General features: G+C 35.8%; 1 protein-coding gene and 1 pseudogene across 1 annotated transcript in view; one reads left to right on the top strand and one right to left on the bottom strand.

Annotated features, from left to right (window-relative positions):
- The window catches only part of UIMC1 (ubiquitin interaction motif containing 1), an 87488-nt gene that overhangs the window by 2051 nt on the left and 63302 nt on the right, over positions 1 to 22135 (top strand). The window contains exon 3 of the mRNA XM_090287939.1: positions 7525 to 7609. Within this exon, the coding sequence (XP_090144065.1) occupies positions 7525 to 7609 (85 nt within the window). The remainder of the gene's footprint in view (positions 1 to 7524; positions 7610 to 22135) is intronic.
- LOC150000488 (nascent polypeptide-associated complex subunit alpha pseudogene) lies at positions 19862 to 20519 on the bottom strand (annotated as a pseudogene).

The following is a 22135-nucleotide window of genomic DNA, read 5'->3' as shown; positions in this document are numbered from 1 at the left end:
CTTGATATGTCCCGTCATATGGGCCATACTTCTCTGTTTTCTCAACTTGACAGGCTCCTGTGTTTGTTTCTGTGTCTTAAGTAGAACTGTTGCATCTTTTATGTTGTAAGGGACAGAGCCTTGGGTATTCGTCAGTATGGGGTGACCCGTTTCACCGTGTTGTGGTGCTGTATGTGGGGGAGGGGTCTGAGAGGAAACCATGCTACTTGCTTAGCACTCGCCCCTTTTCCAGGCATTTCTCCCACTTCCCATATGGGACTGGTGCCTCTTTAGCTATTGTTCTGGCCATGGTTCCCTGATAGAACTGGAAGGATTGAAAGATTTGAAAAGGGAATAATTTTCTCACTTGTTCTTTTAAAAAAATTATTATAATTTATTCTGTATCTTTTTATTATTTGTGGGACATTTTCAGTGGAATTAAAAACAAAGCAACCTTTGCCCAGGCCTGGTAGGGCATTGTCCCAATATGCCGAGGTTGCAGGTTTGATCCCCAGTCAGGGCACATACAATAAGCAAAATAAGAGGTACAACAATTCGTGCGCTCTCTCTCTCTCTCTCTCGTTCTCTGCCCCCCTCCCCTTCTCTCAAATCAATAAAAAAATAGTTGTAAAAAGTGTATTCCCATTTTTATTGAATTTTTTTTTATTATGAGTATTAACCCCTTATGAGGTAAATGAGTTGTACATGTTTTTCCATTCTATAGGTTGCCTTTTTAGACTGCTCAATAATGTCCTTTGATGCACAGTAGTTTTAAATTTTATAAAACATGTATTTATTTTTAGAGAGAGGGGAAGGGAGGGAGAAAGAAAGGGAGAGAAACATTGATGTGGGAGAGAAACATCCGTTAGTTGCCTCTTGTGTACTCCCTGACCTATACTGAACCTGAAACCCAGGCATGTGTCCTGATCAGGAATCGAACAGGTGATCTTTCGCCTTGAGTGATGACACCCAACCAACAGGGCAGTAGTTTTAAATTTTGATATAGTTTAATTAATTAATTAATTTTTTACTATTGTTGCTGTGCTTTTGGTGTTATATCCAGGAAATCCTTGACAAATCATGTCATGAAGCTTCTCTCTATGCTCTCTTTTAAGAGTGTAAAAATTCTGCCTCTTACATTTTAGGTGTTTGATTAATTTTGTGCTGGCTTTTGTATTTGGTGTAAGATAGGGGTCCAATGTTCTTTTTTTGCATGTGGATATCTAGTTATCCTAGCACCATTTGTTGATAGTTTCATCTGTCCATGTCTTTATATTATAATTGAGTTTCTTACAGACAACACACAGTTTTGTCTATTTTTTTTAAATTATTATTTTTAAAGATTTTATTTATTTATTTTTTAGAGTGAGGGAAAAGGAGGGAGAGAGACAGGGAGAGAAGCATTGACATGAGACAGAAACATTAGTCTGTTGTCTTTTGTTACACCCCCATCTGGGGACCTGGCCCACAACCCAGGCATGTGCCCTGACCTGGAATTGAACCAGCAGTCTTTTTGTCTGCAGGTGGTGGTCAATCCACTGAGTCACACCAGCCAGGGGATTATTATTATTAAATTAATTAATTAATTAATTTAGAGAGAGGGAAAGGTAGGGAGAATGAGGGAGAGAAACATCAATGTGCGAGAGAAACATCAAATTAGTTGTCTTGTGCACACCCCCAACTGGAACCTGGCCTGCAACCCAGGCATGTGCCCTGACCGGGAATCAAACTGGCGACCTTTTGCTTTGCAGTTGAGCCACACTGGTCAGGGTGGTCTTTCTATTTTTATATAATCTGACAAGTTCTCTTTTTTAAAACTGGTCTGTTTAGACCTTTTATATTTAATAAAGTTATTGAGGTACTTTAATTAAAATCTACCATTTTACTGATTGTTTCTGCATTTTTAGTTTTCTCTTTTGACTTATATCCCTTGCAATGGCCAATGAACTTATTTTACTATCTACTATCATCTCTCATTTATTGGTTGCATCGTTTCTACATTATTAGAACATATGACATTTACATGTTTTTTCTTCTGTTATCTCTACTTTTGTTTACATCTTGGATCTAAAATTAAATATATTAAATATCATCAGCTCTTTTGCCAAAGTTTTTGTAATCATTTTTTATTTGATTGATGCTTGTTCTTTATTAGATTTGTTAAGAAGGCCTGTGAGTATAGTATTTCCTGAGTTCTCGCATGCTTGATTCTATTTTTCATAGTCTGGATATCTGAAAGAGTTCTTGATGGGGTTCAAAATCATTGGTTTAAAATTTTTTCCCTTGAGTTTCTTTAAAGTATTGCCTTACTTTTAAAATTTATTTTATTTGAGAGAAAGGAGAGGGGCAAAGGGAGGGGGAGGGGGAGGAGGAAGGAAACATCAATTGGTTTCCTCTAGGTATGTGCCCTGACCATGAATCAAACCACAACCTCTTGGTATAGGGAATGATGCTCCAACCGAGTCAGGGCTATTTTCCTCTTTTTCTGTAAGTGTTTAGGACTTTTTGTTGGTGTGAATGCTTTAAATTTTTTTCTTTCTTTAGGGTTTGGGAGGTTTTCTAGAATGACTGGAAATTGATGTTTCCAGGTCTGTTTTTGCAGGCAAATGGTGGGTACATTCAATATGTAGATTCAGTTTCTTTTCTTTTAAAGTTTTCTCTGATTATAGTTTCCATGTTAGTTTTTTCCGTTGTTTTTTTTTCTTCTCAGAGACCTCAATTATGCGTTTATTGGGTCATCTTTGCCTGTATTCTATTTGTCATTTTAATTCCTTCTTATGTTTGTTTTTTGTTATCTTAAATATATTTTTGGACTTTATTCAATGCCCTTTATTAACTTTTGAGGTGGGGTGGATTTGGTGTGTTTGGTTCTCCTTTGTGTATAGAATTCTTAATTTACCCAGCTTTTCTTTTCCTTCACTACACATTGGTCACAGGGTGCTTCTTCTCTGTTCACCTACTTTCTCTCTTTTTCTTCTTCCTTTATGGATGATGATGCCTCCTTGGGATCGGCATAAGTTTAATGAATTTCTCCTATTCATATTAGGAATTTTAAATCTTAGGATGGGACTTTCTCTTTCTGGGGGTAATTTAGTCTGTTAAAAATCGGTGTTTATTTCTTGCTTACAAATAATTTGAAATTCAAAGGTATGGTGAAAATGTGGGTTATGTGTAGTTTTAGTTATCCGAATACTTTTGTAGGTTGTATAGATGATGGAACCATATTAGTCTGTTTTTCGTCTTGATTTGCTTTAATAACTAATCTTGGAAATAGTTTTATACGAGTAAATTATAAATGAAACTCATTCTTTTAGATTGAATCATGGTATGTGGACCATAATTTATTTTACCATGACCTTATTCATGATCGTTGAAGTTCATGCTTGTCATACAATCTGTGGTTCAAGGCCAGCTTCTTTTTAAAACTTCCAGTCAGTCACAGGCTTATATTTTAAAAAATACAATAAGCCCTGGCTGGTGTGGCTCAATGGATTGATAACGGCCTGCAAACCAAAGGGTCGCTGGTTCAATTCCCAGTCAGGGCATGTTGCCTGGGTTGCATGCCAGGTTGGGGGCGCGTGAGAGGCAATCAGACATTGATGTTTCCCTCCCTTTTCCCTCCCTTCCTCTCTCTCTAAAAATAAATAAACTATTTTTAAAAATGTAATAAAATTGGATTACTAGAAAAATGAAATTTAAAGAGGCAAAATATGAGGTTATATTTATTAGATACAACAGACATAAAGTTTCATGTCAAGAAATGCCCTGGCTTGTGTGGCTCAGTGGATTTGGTGCCAGCCTGCGAACAAAAGGGTTGCTGGTTCGATTCTGGGTCATGGCACATGCCTAGGTTGTGGGCCTTATCCCCTGTTGGGGGTGTGCAAGAGGCAGCCACACATTGATGTTTTTCTCCCTTTCTTTCTCGCTCTCTCCCCCTCTCTCTAAAAATAAATAAATAAAATCTTAAGAAAGGAAAGGAAATGTGCTCAGAACCAATATAACAGGGGAAAAAAAGAAAAATGGTATAGTTTCTTAGAATTGTGTTTATTGGGCAATTTAATAGAGAATGGCTATTATATTCATAATTTTTTGTCTTTCCACAATTGCAACTAAACAAAATTATGTGTGAAATAGTGAATCCCATATTAAACATCCATATGTATCATTTCAGTGAACACTATGTATATCAATATTTACAGTTCTTATTTTGGCAAATGAACTTTCTTATTGTTTAACTTACTGTTCTAGTTTGGGTTGATAACAGTGTCAGTATCACAGGGGAAAGTGTATATATCTAAAACCTATGTTTTAAAAAAAATAAGATGCAGAGTAGTGAAATAATCTTAAGTAATAAGATTGTGGTATTTTAAATTTTTATTCAAAATGAGTGGGGAAATCCTATATTTCAGAATTCTTCTTTGCTCTTTCTTGATAGTTCCAGCAATTTTTCCTGTAATGCTGTAGTTACATTTCTGTTATCTTTTGAAAGAAATAGAACTCATATCCAAGGATTGCCTATGGGTTTACTTTTTTTTTTAGGTGACATAAAATTCAAGTTTTAAATCAGATTTCTAAGATGTTGGATGATAACTTTTTATGGTTGTGTTATATCAAGATTACCACCTATTTCATTGATGTTTGTTACAAAATTATACAACATATCATAATTTGTAGAATCTCTATTCTTCCAATACTTTACTTTCATTTTTGTCCTTTGATCTTATCTGTCATTGAATTCCTTCCTTGTGTGAAAGCATTAAATTCATTGGAAATACTGAAGGTATCAGACAAATAAGCAAGTCTTGCTTTTTACTTTCCAAAAATCTTAGAAAGTTACAGAAATAGTAAGCATTCTTTTGTAGTTCAGAATTCTCTATAACTTTTCTCTTTAATCATATATCATATCTCAGCAAGTAATAACAGTTATTTATGATCCATTTACATACCATCACACAATAAAAAGAATATCCTTGAATGTGAAGGATCATACTTCTGAGTAAACTAGAATGACACTTTTGCCCTTTATTTCTTCACAGTTACTTGGATCATTATTTCTTTTATTGCCACTGCTATATTCAGAAAAATTTGTCTTTTCTTGATGATAAAAGTTTAGTGAAGCTTGTTTGAAATCTGTAAATTAGGATTAAAAATAAGTAATATGGACTTTGCTTTTGTCCTTTTTAAAATAGATTATTTTTTATTGTATTTTTCCATTACTATTTGTCCCCCTTATACCCTCTTCCACCTCACCCATCCCCTCCCTCCCACAGTCACCATAGTGTTGTCCATGTCTGTGAGTCCTTTTTCTTTTTTGCTTGATCCCTCCACGCTCCCACCTGCGCCCCACCATGAGCTGTCAGCTTGCTCTCTCTTGAGTCGGTCCCTATTTTATTTGTTAGTTCAGTTTGTTCGTTAGGTTCCACATATGAGTGAAATTAATATGCTATTTGTTTTTCTCTGACTGGCTTATTTCACTTTGCATAATGTTTTCCAGGTTCATCCATGGTGTCGTAAAGGGTAAAATTTTCTTCTTTTTTATAGCTAACTAGTATTCTATTGTATAATGTCCCATAGTTGTTATCCACTCATCTGTTGATGGACATTTGGGCTGCTTCTAAATCTTGGCTATTGTAAATAACACTGCAGTGAACATAGAGGTGCTTATATTCTTTTGAATTAGTGTTTCAGGTTTCTTTGGATGAATACCCAGAAGTGGAATCGCTGGGTCATGATGACCTTTATACTTTTCTTATTTAACTAATAGTATTAATGTATAATTAAAAAATTGACTTGACTAAAAATTAAAATTATAGTTAATATAATAAATTATAAATTAATGTCTATTTTTTCAGATATATATATACTTTGGATTTTAATAAATTTGGATTTTAACCTGTCTAAACTATCACATATTATAATTTGGTGCTCTTGCAAATGACTAGTCTGCAGCTTTCACCATGGAAGTCCTCTTATCCCGCATGGATGTTGTAGAATGTCAAATTGCTATAAACATTTCTAAATACTTATTCTCAATTTCTATGCTTATTTTGTTGCAAACTAATAATAAGTAGTGTGCTGATTGTCACCTGTAGATCATATTTTGAGTAACATTGATTGAGGTGGTTTACAGTCTTTCACAATGACAAAATAATTCTCTGCTGAACATTATTGTGCACACATCTTTTCGTTAATGTGTGAGCATATCTTTAGAATAAATTCCTAGAAGTATATTGCTGGGTAAAGAGTGTATATATTTATGATTTTAGAGGTTATTGCTAGTTTGCCCTCTAAATATACTGCATCCACTTTTTCCCATCAGTGGTGTGAGAGTACCTGTTTCCCCACAGTAAGTGTTTCATAAACATTTTATTTTTACCTAGTATAGGTAAAAAAAAGTGTCTATATAATTGTTTTGATTTGCATTTCCCAAGTGAAGTTGAGTATCTTTTTATATACTTATGAGCCCTTGTGTATGCTTTCCTATGAATTGTCTTTTTATGTATATATTGGTCTTGATTTGTAAGAGCTGTTTATATATAGTCATGCCCTGCTTAATGATACAGTCTTAGAAATGCATTGTTAGGAGATTACATTGTTGTACAAACATCATAAAGTGTACTTACACAAACCTAGATGGTATAGTCTATTACACACCTAGGCTATATGGTGTAGCCTATTGCTCCTAGGCTACAAACTTGTGTAGCATGTTATTGTAAACAACAAAACAAGATTAATCAAGCATAAGAGAAAATGGTTCAATCAAGCTATATAGTAAGCACAAAATGTACGAAGTTACTGTTGGTGTATCATGACATACTGTTTTACAATAAACTTAATAAGTAGAAAGAGCACATTCTTAAGTTATGGTTAAAAGTATAGTATAGTAAATATATAAACCAGTAACATAGTTATTTATTATCATTACCACATATTATGTACTGTTCAGCTATATGGTTGTATATATTACGTTTTTATATATTGGCAGCACAACAGATTTGTTTACACCAGCATCACCACAGACATAATATGTTTTGTACAATGTTGCAATGGCTTTGACATCACTCAGCCATAGGATTTTTTTCCGTTCCATTATAGTCTTATGAGACCACTGTAGTATATGCAGACTATTGTTGGACTGAAATGTCTTTGTGCTGTGTGTGACTGTATAAGGAAAAGTAGCCCTTTACTGACAAATATGTTGCATACTTCCCCCAAGTTGTTCTGTTGATTTTTAAACCTTCAGTCAAGCCTTTTCTGAACTTGGGTGCATGCTTACTGCTGTTTGCAGATGGGCCAGTTTTCACATAAGTATATGTATGACAGATAATCCAATAAAAATGTTACACATTTTTATTTTTATATTTATTGGTTCCAGATCTACTTTTTTTTTTTTTGTACTGTAAAGTATCTTTTACTGATGTTTTCTGTGAATGTGTACAACCACTGATTCTTTAGATGCTCAGTGGCCTCTTAGCTAGAGAGGAGATTGAAAGAGCACTACATTTAATGGTAGCCGTCCTGATCATACTTCTTGTTTTGCAACAGGAACCAAAGGAGGAGAATGGATTGCAGAAAATGAAGGCAAAGCAGTCAAATAGAGCAAAGTGTTTGGCTAAAAGAAAACTTGCACGTATGTTTTCATTTTTGTGTTGATACTGGTTTAGAATTTTTAAGTCATATTCATTAGGAAAAGATTCCTCTGAATAAGGATATGTGTGCTTTGTTTATTCTGGATTCCATTAAAATTTTTAGGAGTCAAAATCACCTATAGCTTATACAATTGACTTATTAGAGGTGGAGTGTTAAAATAAAAAATGTGACCTTCAGACTTGGGCACACTTGGATTTTAGTTCTTGCTTCAACCCTTAGTGTGTGGACTTCAGGCAAGTCACTGCTTTCAGCCTACCTGTTTCCTTGTCAGTAAAATACAAATAATACCACTCAGAAAGTTACTTAGTAAAATTGTAAGGGAAAAACTTATGTGTGTCCTCTACTTCCAACACTGCACTCTGGTCATCAAATACATAGGGTTTTTTCCTTATTCCAAGAACTAACAGACACCTACTGGGTGTCCTACAATTTAACTCAATTCCGACACACTCTCCTGGGTAAGGGCTTAGTTCCCACATGACTGTCTCAGGTTAGGGCTCATTAGTTCATCTAGTTCCAAAGGGTTATTCAATGTCATCTTGGTTAGCCAACCATTTTGTTAATAAGATTTGTTGACAAGTTTTGGATTTTCTGCTAGAGCTTCATTAATTTCAGTTACTTCTCCTGATAAGAGAATAGAATTCACTAGCAGGTTTCACACTATCAAAAGCACCAAACTCATCTTTTTCATTAGTTTTTGTCCCAACTTCAGGGCGACTACAGTAAGCAACATCTCTCAAAGCTCCCTGCTGTTTTCCATTGTTCCAGTGACATTTACTGTTGTTATCCATTAATCTTTGTGAATTTACACACCAAGAACAGAGCAGAACTGTGCATGGTGCCCGAACCAGCACACTCTCCTCAGGGCTGCAGCGGTCAGAGCCTCATGAACACTGAGGTGGCCCATTCTGCGCAGCATGTAGCACCATGCTGGCAGGGGTGTGAGAAGTGGAGGGGGTGGACTGGGTGCAGGGGCTAATAATTATAGTTTTGTGTTTTAATGTGCTGTGTAATGTTCAAATATTTCAGTGAAGTTTTCAAAAAGTATACTACTAGTTGGAATTATTACAACAGTTGACCGAAAATAAACACGGCTTTTTTTCACTGTTAATTTTCATTTCAATTATTTAAGGTGTAATTGTCAGCCTTGTAAAATTTATCATAAACAGCTCTTTGTTGTTAAATCACTGAATTACATCTAGCAGTGGCTGTCACTATGGTTAGATCTGTTGAATGTACTTGTTACTTTCAGACTTGAGATTATCAATAATAATTACTCTTTGCGATAATCTTTATTAATTGATGGTTAAATGTTTGCCTCCACTGCTAGACTGTTGATAGTTGTTTGGTTAGTAATTCTGGATCTTTGTAGTCAAAGTGGGTTTTACTTGTTTATTTAGTTGTGTCATGCTTTTTTTATCCAGTGTGACAACTTCTGTCTTACATTTCCATTGATGTGATTCAGTTAAAATCTACCATTTTGAAAGTTGTTTGTTCCAATTCTTTCTTTTTCTATCCTTTCTTGTATTTAAGTATTATTTTATGATTCCATTTTTCTGTTCACTTATTTTTGTATTTCTTTTAAAAACGTTTAGGCACTCCCCATCCTGGGAGCACGCCTGTGCCTTTCCCTTTCACCTCTTCTGTCCCAGGCATGCATCTCCTAAACTCTAAGGGACCCCATGAGACTTGCAACCAGAGGAGTAATGGGCAGTGACCGCTCCTTTTTGACTAACCCCCGACCCTTTTCTCTGACTTCTTAGTGAGCGAGAGGAGCCCTCCCTAGGCTCAATTCTTTCCTATAACATTTCTAGAGAGTCAGAATAGTCCCGCCTAAGCTCTTTGCTGTTGCCTCTTCTATCCTAAACCCTTTCTTTGTTTCACTCTCCCCTGCTTTAATAAACATATTCTCAAATAGAAAAGAAAAAATTTACGGTTGTCCTAGAGTTTACAATACACATTTAGTAACTTTCAAATACTGTTCGTTGCTTCAGGTGTGGTGTAACGACTGTAACAGTATACTTCTAATTCCTTGCTATCCTCCTTTTTATTATTTTTACCATATATTTTACTTTTGCATATGTTACAAATGCACAATACTTGATACTCTTTTGCTTTAGATAGTTGTCTTTTAGAGCAATGGAGATAAAAAGTAAAGAATTTCATACTTTGTACCATCTCAAGGGCTATTTCTTTGCATAAATCTCAGTTTCTGTCCAGTATTATATTTTCTTCTGTTGGAAGAGCTTCTTTTATCACTTCTTGTAATGTAGACACATTGCCAGTTTTCTGTTTTTGTTTGTCTGAGGAAGTTTAAAAAAAAGAATTTATTTTCAAAATATACAGCTGGCGGGACCTGTTCACGCATCTTCACCAGCAGCTGGGGCATCCCCACCCTTGATATTTCTGGTGTAAATTACTTGAGCTCTGTGCTTTGAAACTAGTTTAATAAGTCCTTTACTAAGAAGTTCCTGAGGGGCTCCCCTGGCCAAGGAACTGCAGATCTTCAGTTTCTCAGAGACAACAGCTGGGGTTATAAGCTTATTGTTGAGAACTTCCTTACAGAGTTTGTCACATGTTGCTTTGTCAGGCAGACTAGGTTATTGAGCTTGTCCTGAACTTTGCCTCTGGACTACCTCTTCCTTTTGGCCTTGCCTCCAGATTTGTTCACTGGGTCTTTGTCTTTTTTTGGATGACGTCCTGGCATCTATCTTTTTTCTTGTCATCCTTGGTTGGCATAGCAAAACTCCAAGAGCAGCTGCTACCACTGCTGCCTCAATAAGATGTCAGACCAAAAAAAGGGAGAAAGTCTTTATTTCTCCATTTTTTATGGTAATTCTTTTATTGAGATAGAACTCACATACCATATAATTCATTCATCATTTAAGGTGTACAGTGTTGTTGTTGTTTTTTTTAGTACAGTAACAAGTGTGTGCAATCATCACCACAGTCTAATTCTAGAACATTTTCATCCTTCATTCCACCCAACACTAAGCAACTACTAAATCTCTTTTGTCTCCATACATTTTCCTGTTATGGACATTCTGTATAACTGGAATCTCATAAAATGGTTTTTTGGTGACTGGCTTCTTTCACTTAGCCTAATGTTTTCAGGTGCATCTGTGTTTTGGCATGTATACTTCATTTCTTTATTGCCAAGTAATATCCTATTATATTGCTGTATTACACTTTGTTCATTTATCATTTGATGTGCATTTGGATTGTTTCTACTCTTCGGCTATTATGACTAAAGTTGCTATGAATATTAATGTGCAAGTTTTTGTGTAGACATGGAATTTTATTCTCCTGGGTATATACTTAGAAGTAGAATTCCTGGTTCAGATGGTAACTCAATATTTCTTTACTTCAGAAACTGCCAGACTGTTTTCTAAAGTGGCCACACCATTTTACATTTCCACTAGTATCACATGAGGGTTCCAATTCTTCCTCATCCTTGCCAACACTGTTTTTATGGCCATGTTAGTGGGGGCGAAGTGGTGTCTTATTGTGGTCGTGATTTGCACTAATGACTAATGATGTTGAGCATTGTTTTCATGTGGCTGTTGGTCATTTGTGTATCTTCATTGAAGAAATGTCTATTCAGATCTTTTGCTCATTAAAAAGTATTTTTATTATGGAAAAATACAGACAACATAAAATATATTATTTTAACCATTTAAAATGTGTTTATCATGAAGGGGTGTTGGATTTTGTCAAGTGCTTTTTCTGTCTGTTGAGATAATTATGTGGGTTTTGTCTTCTGTTCTCTTGATTTGGTGTATTAATTGGTTTTCATATATTAAATCAGCCATGCATTCCTGGGATGAATTCTATTTTGATGAACACAATCAAAGAAGAACTAACTATGTTAAGACTCAATAAATAAATGTTTCTCTTCACTCTCTTCTTGCTTATGTGGTTTCAGAGAAGTCAGATGTAATTCTTATCTTTATTTTTCTATAGGTAAGATCTCTTTCCTATTACTTCTTTCAGAATTATTTCTTTATATAGTTTGAAAATGATATGTCTAAATGTTGTTTTTTTCCCCCATTTTTCCTGTATTGTGTTTTCTGAGCTTCCTTGATTTGTGATTTAGTATTTGACAATAATTTGGAGAAATTCTGAGTCATAGTTTCACATATTTTTTTTGCTCTTTTCTCTTTTCCTTCTGGTAATTCTATTATGTGTTTATTACTCCTTTTGTAATTGTCCCCCAGTCTTTAGATAGTCTGTTTTATTCTTTAAAATTTTTATTTATTTATTTTATTGTTGGCCTCATCCTAAGAAAACACAGCTGTATTAATTCCATAGGGCTGTCATGAAAAATAACTGCAAATTTGGTGGTTTAAACACCAGAAATTTATTTTCTCCCAGTTCTTTCAGAAGATTCTTTTTTGCCTCTTCCAGCTTTTGGTGGCTCTTGGCATTCCATGGTATGTGGCCATATTACTCCAGTCTTTCCCTCCATCTTCACATGCCTTCTTCCCATAGCTTGTCTTACTTCGTTCACTCTTTGTTCTCTTTGCTTTTTAGTTTTGGAGGTTTCTATTACTATATCCTTAAACTCAGATTTGTTCCTCAGCTGTGTTCGTTCTACTAATCAAGGCATCCTTCATTTCTGTTACAGTGTTTTTGATCTGTAGTATTTCTTTTTGGTTCTTCGTTAGAATTTCCATCTCTATCTACATTCCCCATCTGCCTTTGCATGCTCTCTGCTTTATCTATCAGAGTCCTTAGCATATTAATCATAATTGTTTTAAATTCCCAGTCTGATAATGCCAACATTTCAGCTATGTGTGTTTCTGATGTTTACACTGTCTCTTCAAATGGTGTTTTTTTGTTGCCTTTTAGTATGTCTTGTAATTTTTTCTTGGTAGTTGGACATGATGTACCAGATAAAGGAAACTACTATTAAATAGGTCTTTAGTAGTGTAGTGTAAAGTGTAGGGGTAGGTATGGCATTCGATAGTTCTGTGATTAGTTCTCCGTCTTTCAGTGTGCCTGTGCCTCTGGTCTGAACATCACAGGTGTTTCTCAGTTTTTTCCTCTCCCACTAAGATGGGACAGGATGGTGAGAGTAGATTGGAGTTTGGTATTTCCCTTTTCCTGGTTAACTAGTTTCTCTTAGAGCAAGCCTTGTTAAAAAGAACAGAGTACTCTGGCATATTTCAGTCCAGTTCTTTTTCTCCTCCCCCTGTGGGAGGCTTAAGAGGATGTTTTCTCCATATTTATTGTAAGAACCTGGTTGAACTCTTAGAGGTAAAACTCACAAAAATGTGGGGCCCCCTGTGACTGAATCCCTCTGGAGGTTTTAACTCTTAAGCTTGTCTACACTGAGCCCCTGGCAATTCTTCACTTGCAGTTTAGGTTTTTATAACCTGCCACTGGTTTCTGTGGCAGTTTCCTCTGTTGAATCCTTGCTTTGACAGGCCAGGGCTCTCTCTATCTCCCTGTCTGTCTCTTCACCTTAGGACAGCAGTTTTTTCTGTGTTCTCTTCTTTCAGGAATCTGAAAAGAGTTGTTGACTTCTCAGTCTATTCAGCTTAGTACTTGGCCATTAGGACAGTGGCAACTTCCAAACTCCTTATGAACCAGAAACTGGTGTGTGGGCCCTATTATATTTTCATTTGGCTTTTACACCTTTTATCATTTTATATGTCTTTATGATTAGCAGTTGGATAACTTCTGAGTCTCTTGAGATAATATGTCATAATTTACTTAACCATTGCTTTGTTTTAGGCATTTAAGTCAGTGTTATTGCAGATAAAAGTGTGCTGAAATATTTTTGTGTATAGCACTTTTCAGTGATTGCTTAGGGTAAATTCCCAGATCTGGTATCACTTTGAGAATGTGCATCTATAAGGGTTTTGACACAGTGCCTTATTGCTTTCAAAAATGTTCATAAATTTATACTATGACTGGCAACAATATAAGTACATCAGCTTTACTACAGTTCCAGAGCTATATCTGTTTTAGAAAAGAAGGTTCTTAGGAAAAGATTTAAGTGAGAAAATAATTTATCTTGTTTATTTTTTTATTATATGAAATGTTCTCTTTCAGCCATTTTAAGTACTCACAAATTACACAGATTCTCTTTGATACGTACTGTCTAGTTTTGTGTTTTAGATTATTAGCAGTGTTTGCAAATCTCATTGGGAGGCTAACTTGAATGTTGGGAGATGTTAATCATTATAAATTATTGACCAGTATAATCAGCTTCACACAAATTGTGTACTACTCTGTGTTTAGTTTAGCAGAATAATTTGATAAGCTGAAGCGGCCATTTCATTTGGAGATTCTAAGGTTCACCCTTGCTGACATTTTCCTTAAGGGACATCAGAGACCAGCATCAGTATCCAGATATGGAGGATAAGTAACCTGCTCAAGATAACACAACTGAAGTGGCAAAATCAAGATTTAAACCTAAGCTGTTTGGCTCTGGAACTTCCTTCATATGACCTAGAAAACAGAATCACACTGTGTTACTAATTTCAATTCTTGTTTAATGGTGGGGCAAGAGAGCAGAGTCTGGAAAATACTTCAGTTAATGTAGCAAGCAAAGCCTCATCTCTCCAGAACCTTTAGAAGGTAGGATGTTTTGAAAAGCAGAGTATTATAAAGAACCCTGACTTACTTCTTTCATATTATATCATTTGGGGTTCTTTTAAATTGAATATAAAGGATGTAATCAACCTCTTTTTTCAAGTATTTATTTATTTTTTAGAGAGAGGGGAAGGGAAGGAGAAAGGGAGAGAAACATCGATGTGTGAGAGACACATTGATCAGTTGCCTCTTGCCCACCCCCAACCGGGGACCTGGCCCACAACCCAGGCATGTGCCCTGAGTGGGAATTGAACTGCCTTCCAGTTCTCAGACCTGCACTCAATTTACTGAGCCACACCAGCCAGGGCAGCTTTTTCTTTATGACTTAGTGACTTAGTTGGGAATGTCAATCTTTTCCATTTTAGCTAGTCTACTAGTACGTAGTGGTATCTCATTTTAACTTGCATTTTCCTGATGACTAATGACCCTTTCATGAGCCTATTGGTCATTCTGATATTTGTTTTGTGACGTATATGTTCAGATCTCTTGCTGATTATTTTTAAAATTAGGTTGCTTGTTTTCTTACCAAATTATAGGATTTCTTTATATATTCTGGTTCAAGTCTTTCGTCAGATTATATGTATTGTAATATGTTTTTGCATTTTGTGGCTTACCTTTTTATTTTCTTAAAAAGAAGTTTTAAATCCTGATTTATTTTATTTTATTTCTTTTTTCTTTCTGGATCTTGTCTAAGCAACCTTTACTACTTCAAGTTTATAAAGATTTTCACCTATGGTTTTTTTCTAGAATTCTTATAGTTTTAGCTTTTACATTTAGATATATGGTCCATTTAGAGTTAATTTTTGTATATAGTATGAGGTAAGGGTTTTAAGGTTTATTTTTCCTTTATAGATATCCAGTTGTTCTAGTACCATTTATTGAAAAGCCTGTTCTTTCTGTGTTGGAAATCAATCTGTGAATCTCTGAATTTTCTATCATGTTTCATTAAATGAGCTTGTTGGGATTTTTATTGGAATTCTGTTGAATCTATAAATGAATTTGGGGGCAGTTGATCTTTCACTTTTTAAATTATTTTGGTATTTCTTTTTCTTTATTCTTTGGCAGAATTTACCAGTGATGAATGTCAGATGTTTCTGGGATTTCCTTTATGGAAAGGTTTTTAATTACAAATTCAATTTCTTTAATAGATATATGGTTATTCATATTTTCTGTTTCTTCTGTGTCAATTTTAATAATTTGTGTTTTTCATTATTTATTTATTTTGTTTCCACTAAGTTATTGTTTCTCAATCCTTTTTTCATTGTTGTTCTCCAAAGGATCCTTTTTAGACTTTTTTTTTCCTAACCACCCCACAAATTTTTAGTACCACAGGTAATGTTGTATATCCTATTTATGTACTGATTGTATATCTGTGTTTTGTATATAAAGAGAGTAAGACTTTTTGACTTCCAAGAACCAGTTCTTATCCACCTGGGTATGGTACCATCCCTGTTGAGAATGCATGATCCAAGTTGTCAAATTTATTGGCATAAAACTTCACATTTTTCCTTACTATTCTTTTCATTACTCTAGAATCTATAGTGATATATCTCCTTTTTTATTCCTGACATTGTTAATTTGTGTTTTATTTTTTCCTTGATCAATCTAGTTAAGTTTTATAAATGTTATTGACCTTTTCATGGAACCAACTTTTTTATGATACCAAACAATTTCTTTTTCTTTTTTTATTACCATTTATCTCCTGTATACCTCCTTCCACCTACACCTACCCACCCCCATTTTATTTTTCAATTGCAGTTAACATTCAGTGCTATTTTACATTAGTTTCAGGTGTACAAAACAGTAGTTAGACAATTAAATAATTTACAAAGTGACCCTCGCCAATAATTCTAGTACCCACCTTGCACCATACATAGTTAATACAATATTATTGACTATGTTCCCTAAGCTGTATGTTATATCTCCACAACTATTTTGTAACTACCAATTTGTACCTCTTAATCCCTTTACCTTTTTCACCCAAGTCCCCAACCCCCCTCCCATCTGGCAACCCTCACTTTATTCTCTGTATCTATGAGTCTGTTTCTGTTTTGTCAGTTTATTTTGTTTTTTAGATTCCATGTGTAAGTGAAATCATATGGAATTTGTCTTTGTCTGACTTATTTAACTTAGCATATTACCCTCTAGGCCCGTCTTTGTTGTCACATATGATAAGAGTTCATTCTTTTTTATGGCTGAGTCATGTTCCATTGTATATATGTATCACATCTTTTTTATCTACTTGTCTATTGAATGGGTACTTGGGTTACTTCCACATCTTGGCTGTTGTAAATAACTCAGTAATGAACATAGGAGTGCATGTGTCTTTTTGTATTAGTGTTTTGGATTTCTTCAGGTATATACCCAGAAATGGAATTGCTGGGTCAAAAGGTAGTTATCTTTTGATCTTTGGAGGAAACTCCATACTGTTTTCCATGGTGGCTGCACCAGTTTGCAATCTCACCAACAGTGTATGAGGGTTCCCTTTTCTCCACATCCTTGCCAGCACTTGTTTGTTGATTTATCGATGATAGTCATTCTGATAGGTGTGAGGTGATACCTCATTGTGGTTTTTCTTTAAAATATATTTTATTGGTTATGCTATTACAGTTGTCCCAACTTTACCCCTTTGCCTCCCTTCACATGGTAACCCCATTCCCTCCAGCAGTTCCTCTCTTAGTTCATGTTCATGGGTCATGCATGTAAGTTATTTGGCTTCTCCGTTTTCTGTACTATTCTTAACATCCCCCTTCTATTTTGTACCTAAAATTATGCTTCTTAATCCCTGAACCTTTTCCCCCATTCTCCCCCGCCCCCTTCCCAGCTGAATACCCTCCAAATGATCTCCATAACTGTAATTCTGTTCCTATTCTGGTTGTTTGCCTAGTTTGTTTTTTTTTAGATTCAGTCGTTGATAGTTGTGAATTTGTTGCCATTTTAATGTTCATAGTTTTGATCTTTTTCTTAAATAAGTCCACTTAACATTTTATGTAATAATGGCTTAGTGATGATGAACTCCTTTAGCTTTACCTTGTCTGGGAAGCACTTTATCTGCCATTCCATTCTAAATGATAGCTTTGCTGGATACCGTGATCTTGGTTGTAGGTCCTTGCTTTTCATCACCTTGAATAGTTCTTGCCAGTCCCTTCTTGCCTGCAAAGTTTCTTTTGAGAAATCAGCTGACAGTTTTATAGGTACCCCTTTGTAGATAATTCTCTGCTTTTCTCTTGCTGCTTTTAAAATACTCTCTTTATCTTTAACCTCTTGGGCATTTTAATTATGATGTGTCTTGATGTAGTCCTCTTTGGGTCCAATTTGTTTGGAACTCTCTGTGTTTCTTGGACTTGGATGTCTATTTCCTTCACCAAATTAGGGAAGTTTTCTTTCGTTATTTTTCACATAAGTTTTCAATTTCTTGCTCTTCCTCTTCTCCTTCTAGCACCCCTATGATTTGAATATTGGTACATTTGGAGCTGTCCCAGAGTCTCCTTAGACTATCCTTGGTTTTTTGAATTCTTCTTTTCTTGCTCTTCTGGTTGAATGCTTATTTCTTCCTCTTTTTCCAAATCGTTAATTTGAATCCCTGCTTCATCTCCTCCACTGCTGGCTCCCTGTAGATTTTTCTTTATTTCACTTAGTGTAACCTTCATTTCTTCCTGGCTCTTTTTTATGCTTGTGCTGTACTCAGTGAGTTCTTTAAGCATCCTGATCACCAGTGTTTTGAACTCTGCATCTGATAAGTTGGCTATTTCTGTTTCATTTAGTTCTTTTCCTGAGGTTTTGTTCTGTTCTTTCATTTGGGCCATATTTCTTTGTCTCCTCAATTCAGCAGCCTCCTTGTGTTTGTTTTTGTGTATTAGGTAGAGCTGCTTTGACTCCCTGTCTTAGAAAAGGCACCTGTAAATTGTGTTGGGGTGGAGCCTTAGGTAGTCACCATGGCTGGGCAACCCACTTCACTGCTTCGTGGGTCTGTGGGGGAGGGGTCAAACAGGAGACATTGCTGCTGTCTGATCAGCTGTGTCACCAGGATCTCTATCATGATCTGTGCCATCCTGACAGTTTTGTGTTTACCTTTGCTTCCTGGGCGGGCTGTCACACCTCCTACTTTATAGGAGGCGGAGCCCCGTGCACTTGTCACTACCCGGTGACCCTTCTTACCACGCTGTGGTGTTTTGTGTGGGGGCAAGGGTGTCCAAGATGGATTCCTGCCATTCACTCTCCACGGAGAGACCGGGAGCCTCCTCCACCGTCCCCACCCCCTCCGGGCCTCACAGTCCAAGGCAATGGGGGTCTGCCTTCCCTGGCATTGGAATTTCGAGCTGATGGGTTTGGTCTGTAGCCGGGGGTGCTCCCCAGGTGCTTCTCGCCTCCCCTTAAATACGGGTGTCTCTGCTTACCGCTGTACCCCCACCGCCGTCACTGCAGCTCCCGCCACCAGTACAACTTGTTCTCTCTGCCCCAGCTTTGCCCGTCCGGATGAGCACCACTTCTTTATAACTTCATATGTTGGACTTCCATGTAGCTTTATTTTCTGGAACTTCTGGTTATTTCTGGTTTTGCGGTAGTTGTGGAGGGAGACAGTGCGTGTCAGTGTAGGCCTCCATCTTGGCTGGAAGTCCCGGATATGGCATCTTTAAATTCTTGGTTTTTGGATTTCCATACAGCTCAATATTCTGACAGTTCTGGGTGTTATTTATTTTGAGGTTTAGTTTTAAGTTTTTCTGTAGTTGGGTGAGGAGGCAAAGCTTGTTTACCTACGCCTCCATCTTGTTTGGAAGATTCACTGTGGTTTTCATTTGCATTTCTCTAATGATTAGTGTGACACTGAGCATCTTTTCATATATCTGTTGGGACACCTGTGTGTCCTCTCTGGAGAAGTGTCTTCAAGTCCTCTGCCTATTTTTTAAATTGGATTGTTTGTTTTTTGATGTTGATTTATATGAGTTCTACATAAATTTTGGATATTAACCCCTTATGGATATATCATTGGGAAATGAATATTTTCTCCCATTCAGTAGGTTGTCTTTTTGTTTTGTTGATGGTTTCCTTTGCAGCCCAAAAACTTTTTTAGTTTAATGTAGTTTCATCTTTTTATTTTTTATTTTGTTTCCCTTGCCCCAGAATATATGCCAGAAAAAAAAATTACTAAAAGCAGTGTCAGAGAGTTTACTGCTTATGTTTTCTTCTAGGAGTTTTATGCATATAATCAGTTTTTTTTTTGTTTAATTTTTTTCCCCTCCTGTATGCCAGTTTCTATGTTGTTGGTTTCTGTTTTTTATATTTCTTTCTACTTACTTTGGGTTAATTTCACTCTTTATTTTTTTAAAGTGGGAGATTTGGATCACTGATTTTAAACTTTTTTTCTTTTCTAATACGATCATGTAAAGCTAAGCATTTCCCTATAAACATTGTAGTAGGTGCTTTTCACAAATTTTTATATATCATGCTTTCATTCTTATTAAGGTAATTTCAAATTCAGTTGGGTGCATTCTTAAAATTAAAAAAATTTTTTTTATCCCACAAGAAGCCATGACTTCTTAATAATAATGATAGAAACAGTAGATTTCAAACCAAACTGCAATAATTTTTGAAGCAACAAAAAAAAAGAGAAAAGGTCCTCATTAGGTGGCTACATTGTTAATTCCATAATAGCATTTACAATATCATTACTGTTCTTTGGGGCTTGGACTGCCTTTGCTCTTGATAATTTGCTTGCGACATGACCATTCTATATCCTTAACTTCCACACCTATTTCATCAACCTCTTTCTCTTCACCTTCCTCTTGCACAATTGGAGTCTGTGTTTTCTTGGATATTTGAGAAATCTTCACCTTGAACTTTTAATTTCTCAGCTGCTAGCTGTGCCTGCTGAGATAAATCCTCGGTCTTGGCTTCCCCCAAAACTATGTAGGTATCTGAAGCTGGGCTCTTGTTGACATCTGATTTTGTGATGACAAAGAGGATATTCTTAGATTTCTGGATAGTGATCCTGGTAACCCCTGTAACCTGTTGAAGACCCAGTTTGGATGTAGGCTTCCCCTGCCTTCTTTTCACTCTGGTTCTGCTTTGCTTTACTGACTGGTTCTTCATTGATTTCAGCTGCTGTCACCATCAATTTCAGCTGTTGCCGCCAGCTGGGCTTGTATCATTGCTTGTGTGGGATCTTGTTCCTCAAGCTCTGGTACTGATCCATCACTGTCAGATTCTGTTCCAGACTCTGTCTCAGCCTGGGGCTGTGGCAACTCCTGCTCTGTAGCAGGGATAGTTTCTATGGCTACACCAGGTATTTTGTGAAGGGATTGTGGAACCAAGATGGCGACAGAGTTGGGTGCATTTTTTAATGTTTGGATTCAAATTTAGAGATCCACCATCCTCGTTGATTTTACTTTACTCTTTAAAAAGTATGTGTACCATTATATGATTTTATAAGTCAAAGACATACAAAAAGGTATAATCAAAGAAGTGTCACTCCCTCTCTTATCCCTTCCACTTTGTTCCCAACTACCTGTCGGTAGCTACTTGGATTAGTTTCTGACTTATCCTTTTTGTGCCACCATTTGCAAAAATAAACAGGTATATGCGTTTTTGTTGTTTCTCCTTTGTTACACAAAATGTAGACTACTGTATATACACTTCTTTATACTTTGGTTTTCCCCCCTGTTTTTACTTAATATTATATCCTTGAAATTATTCTGTTCCTGGTCTAAGGTATCTTTCTTCCTCTTATTTTACATTTATATGTATGTGTACCAGAGTTAATTCAAGCAGTGTCCTTTGTTGGTCATTAAGTAGATTCTGTGTTTCACAAATTCAGACAATGAAAAATGTAGTGCATGTTTACTTTTCTTTTAGTTAGAAGTATATCTTTAGGGTAAATTGCTAGAATTGGGATTGCTGGGTCATATATGTAGTTCTTTAGACATTGCCAAAATTCTTTCCATAGACATCATACAAAATTGTGATAGTCTATCATTTAAAAACACATTTTTATTAGCTGTAATAATTCTTTTTTTAAGTATATTTTATTGATTATGTTGTTAACAGTAGTTCCATTTTTTTCCCCTTTGCTCCCCTCTGCCCAGTACCCCACTTCCCTCCAGCAATCTCACCCCCTTTAGTTCATGTCCATGGGTTGTGCATATAAGTTCTTTGGCTTCACCCTTTTCTATATTATTATTAACTTCCCCCTGTCTATTTTGTGCCAACCAATTATGCTTCTTAATCTCTGCACCATTTCCCCATTTCTCCCCCTTCCCCCTCCCAGCTGATAACTCTCCAAATGATCCCCATACCCATGATTCTGTTCCTATTCTGCTTTGCTTACTTGGATTTTGTTTTTGTTTTTTAGATTCAGTTGTTGATAGTTGTGAATTTGTTGTCATTTGGAATAATTCTTTAAAGAGAAACTTCTCTTGATCTATTTGGTTAGCCAGTAGTATAGCTTGTGTTGAAAGAGTAAGACAAAATATTTGATTCTCTATCCTTTTATTTACCAGTTTTCAAATAATTTATTTACTAATATTCTTCAACACTGGCCAGTTAGTTCCATTTTTAAAAACGTATTATGAACTCCTGGATTTAAACATATTTAATGTATTTTAATTAATTGCATTCATTATTTTTACTGATGTTCCAGTTTTTGCCATTGAGAACCCTTTTAAGTTGGCTTTTAAGTTCTTTTGATGTGACCCTAGTAGTGTCTGATAGATTCCTTGATCACATATATGACAGATATTCTAGCTCATCTTCTACATTTCTAGTTCCAGACTTTGAATCAGACACTTCTCCAAGGTAACGCAGTTGTTTTTAATAGGAAATGATGTTTAGAGATTACATTGTGGTCACTGGGGATTGTTTATTCTACTGGTTAAATAGTCCCACCAAGAGGATTCTGATGAGTAAA

This window comes from Furipterus horrens, unplaced genomic scaffold (genome assembly GCF_987537825.1).
Source record: "Furipterus horrens unplaced genomic scaffold, mFurHor1.1.pri manual_scaffold_10, whole genome shotgun sequence".
Taxonomy (NCBI): Eukaryota; Metazoa; Chordata; class Mammalia; order Chiroptera; family Furipteridae; genus Furipterus; species Furipterus horrens.
Note: the sequence above shows the minus strand (reverse complement) of the source record. Positions and strands in the feature narration are given on the sequence as shown.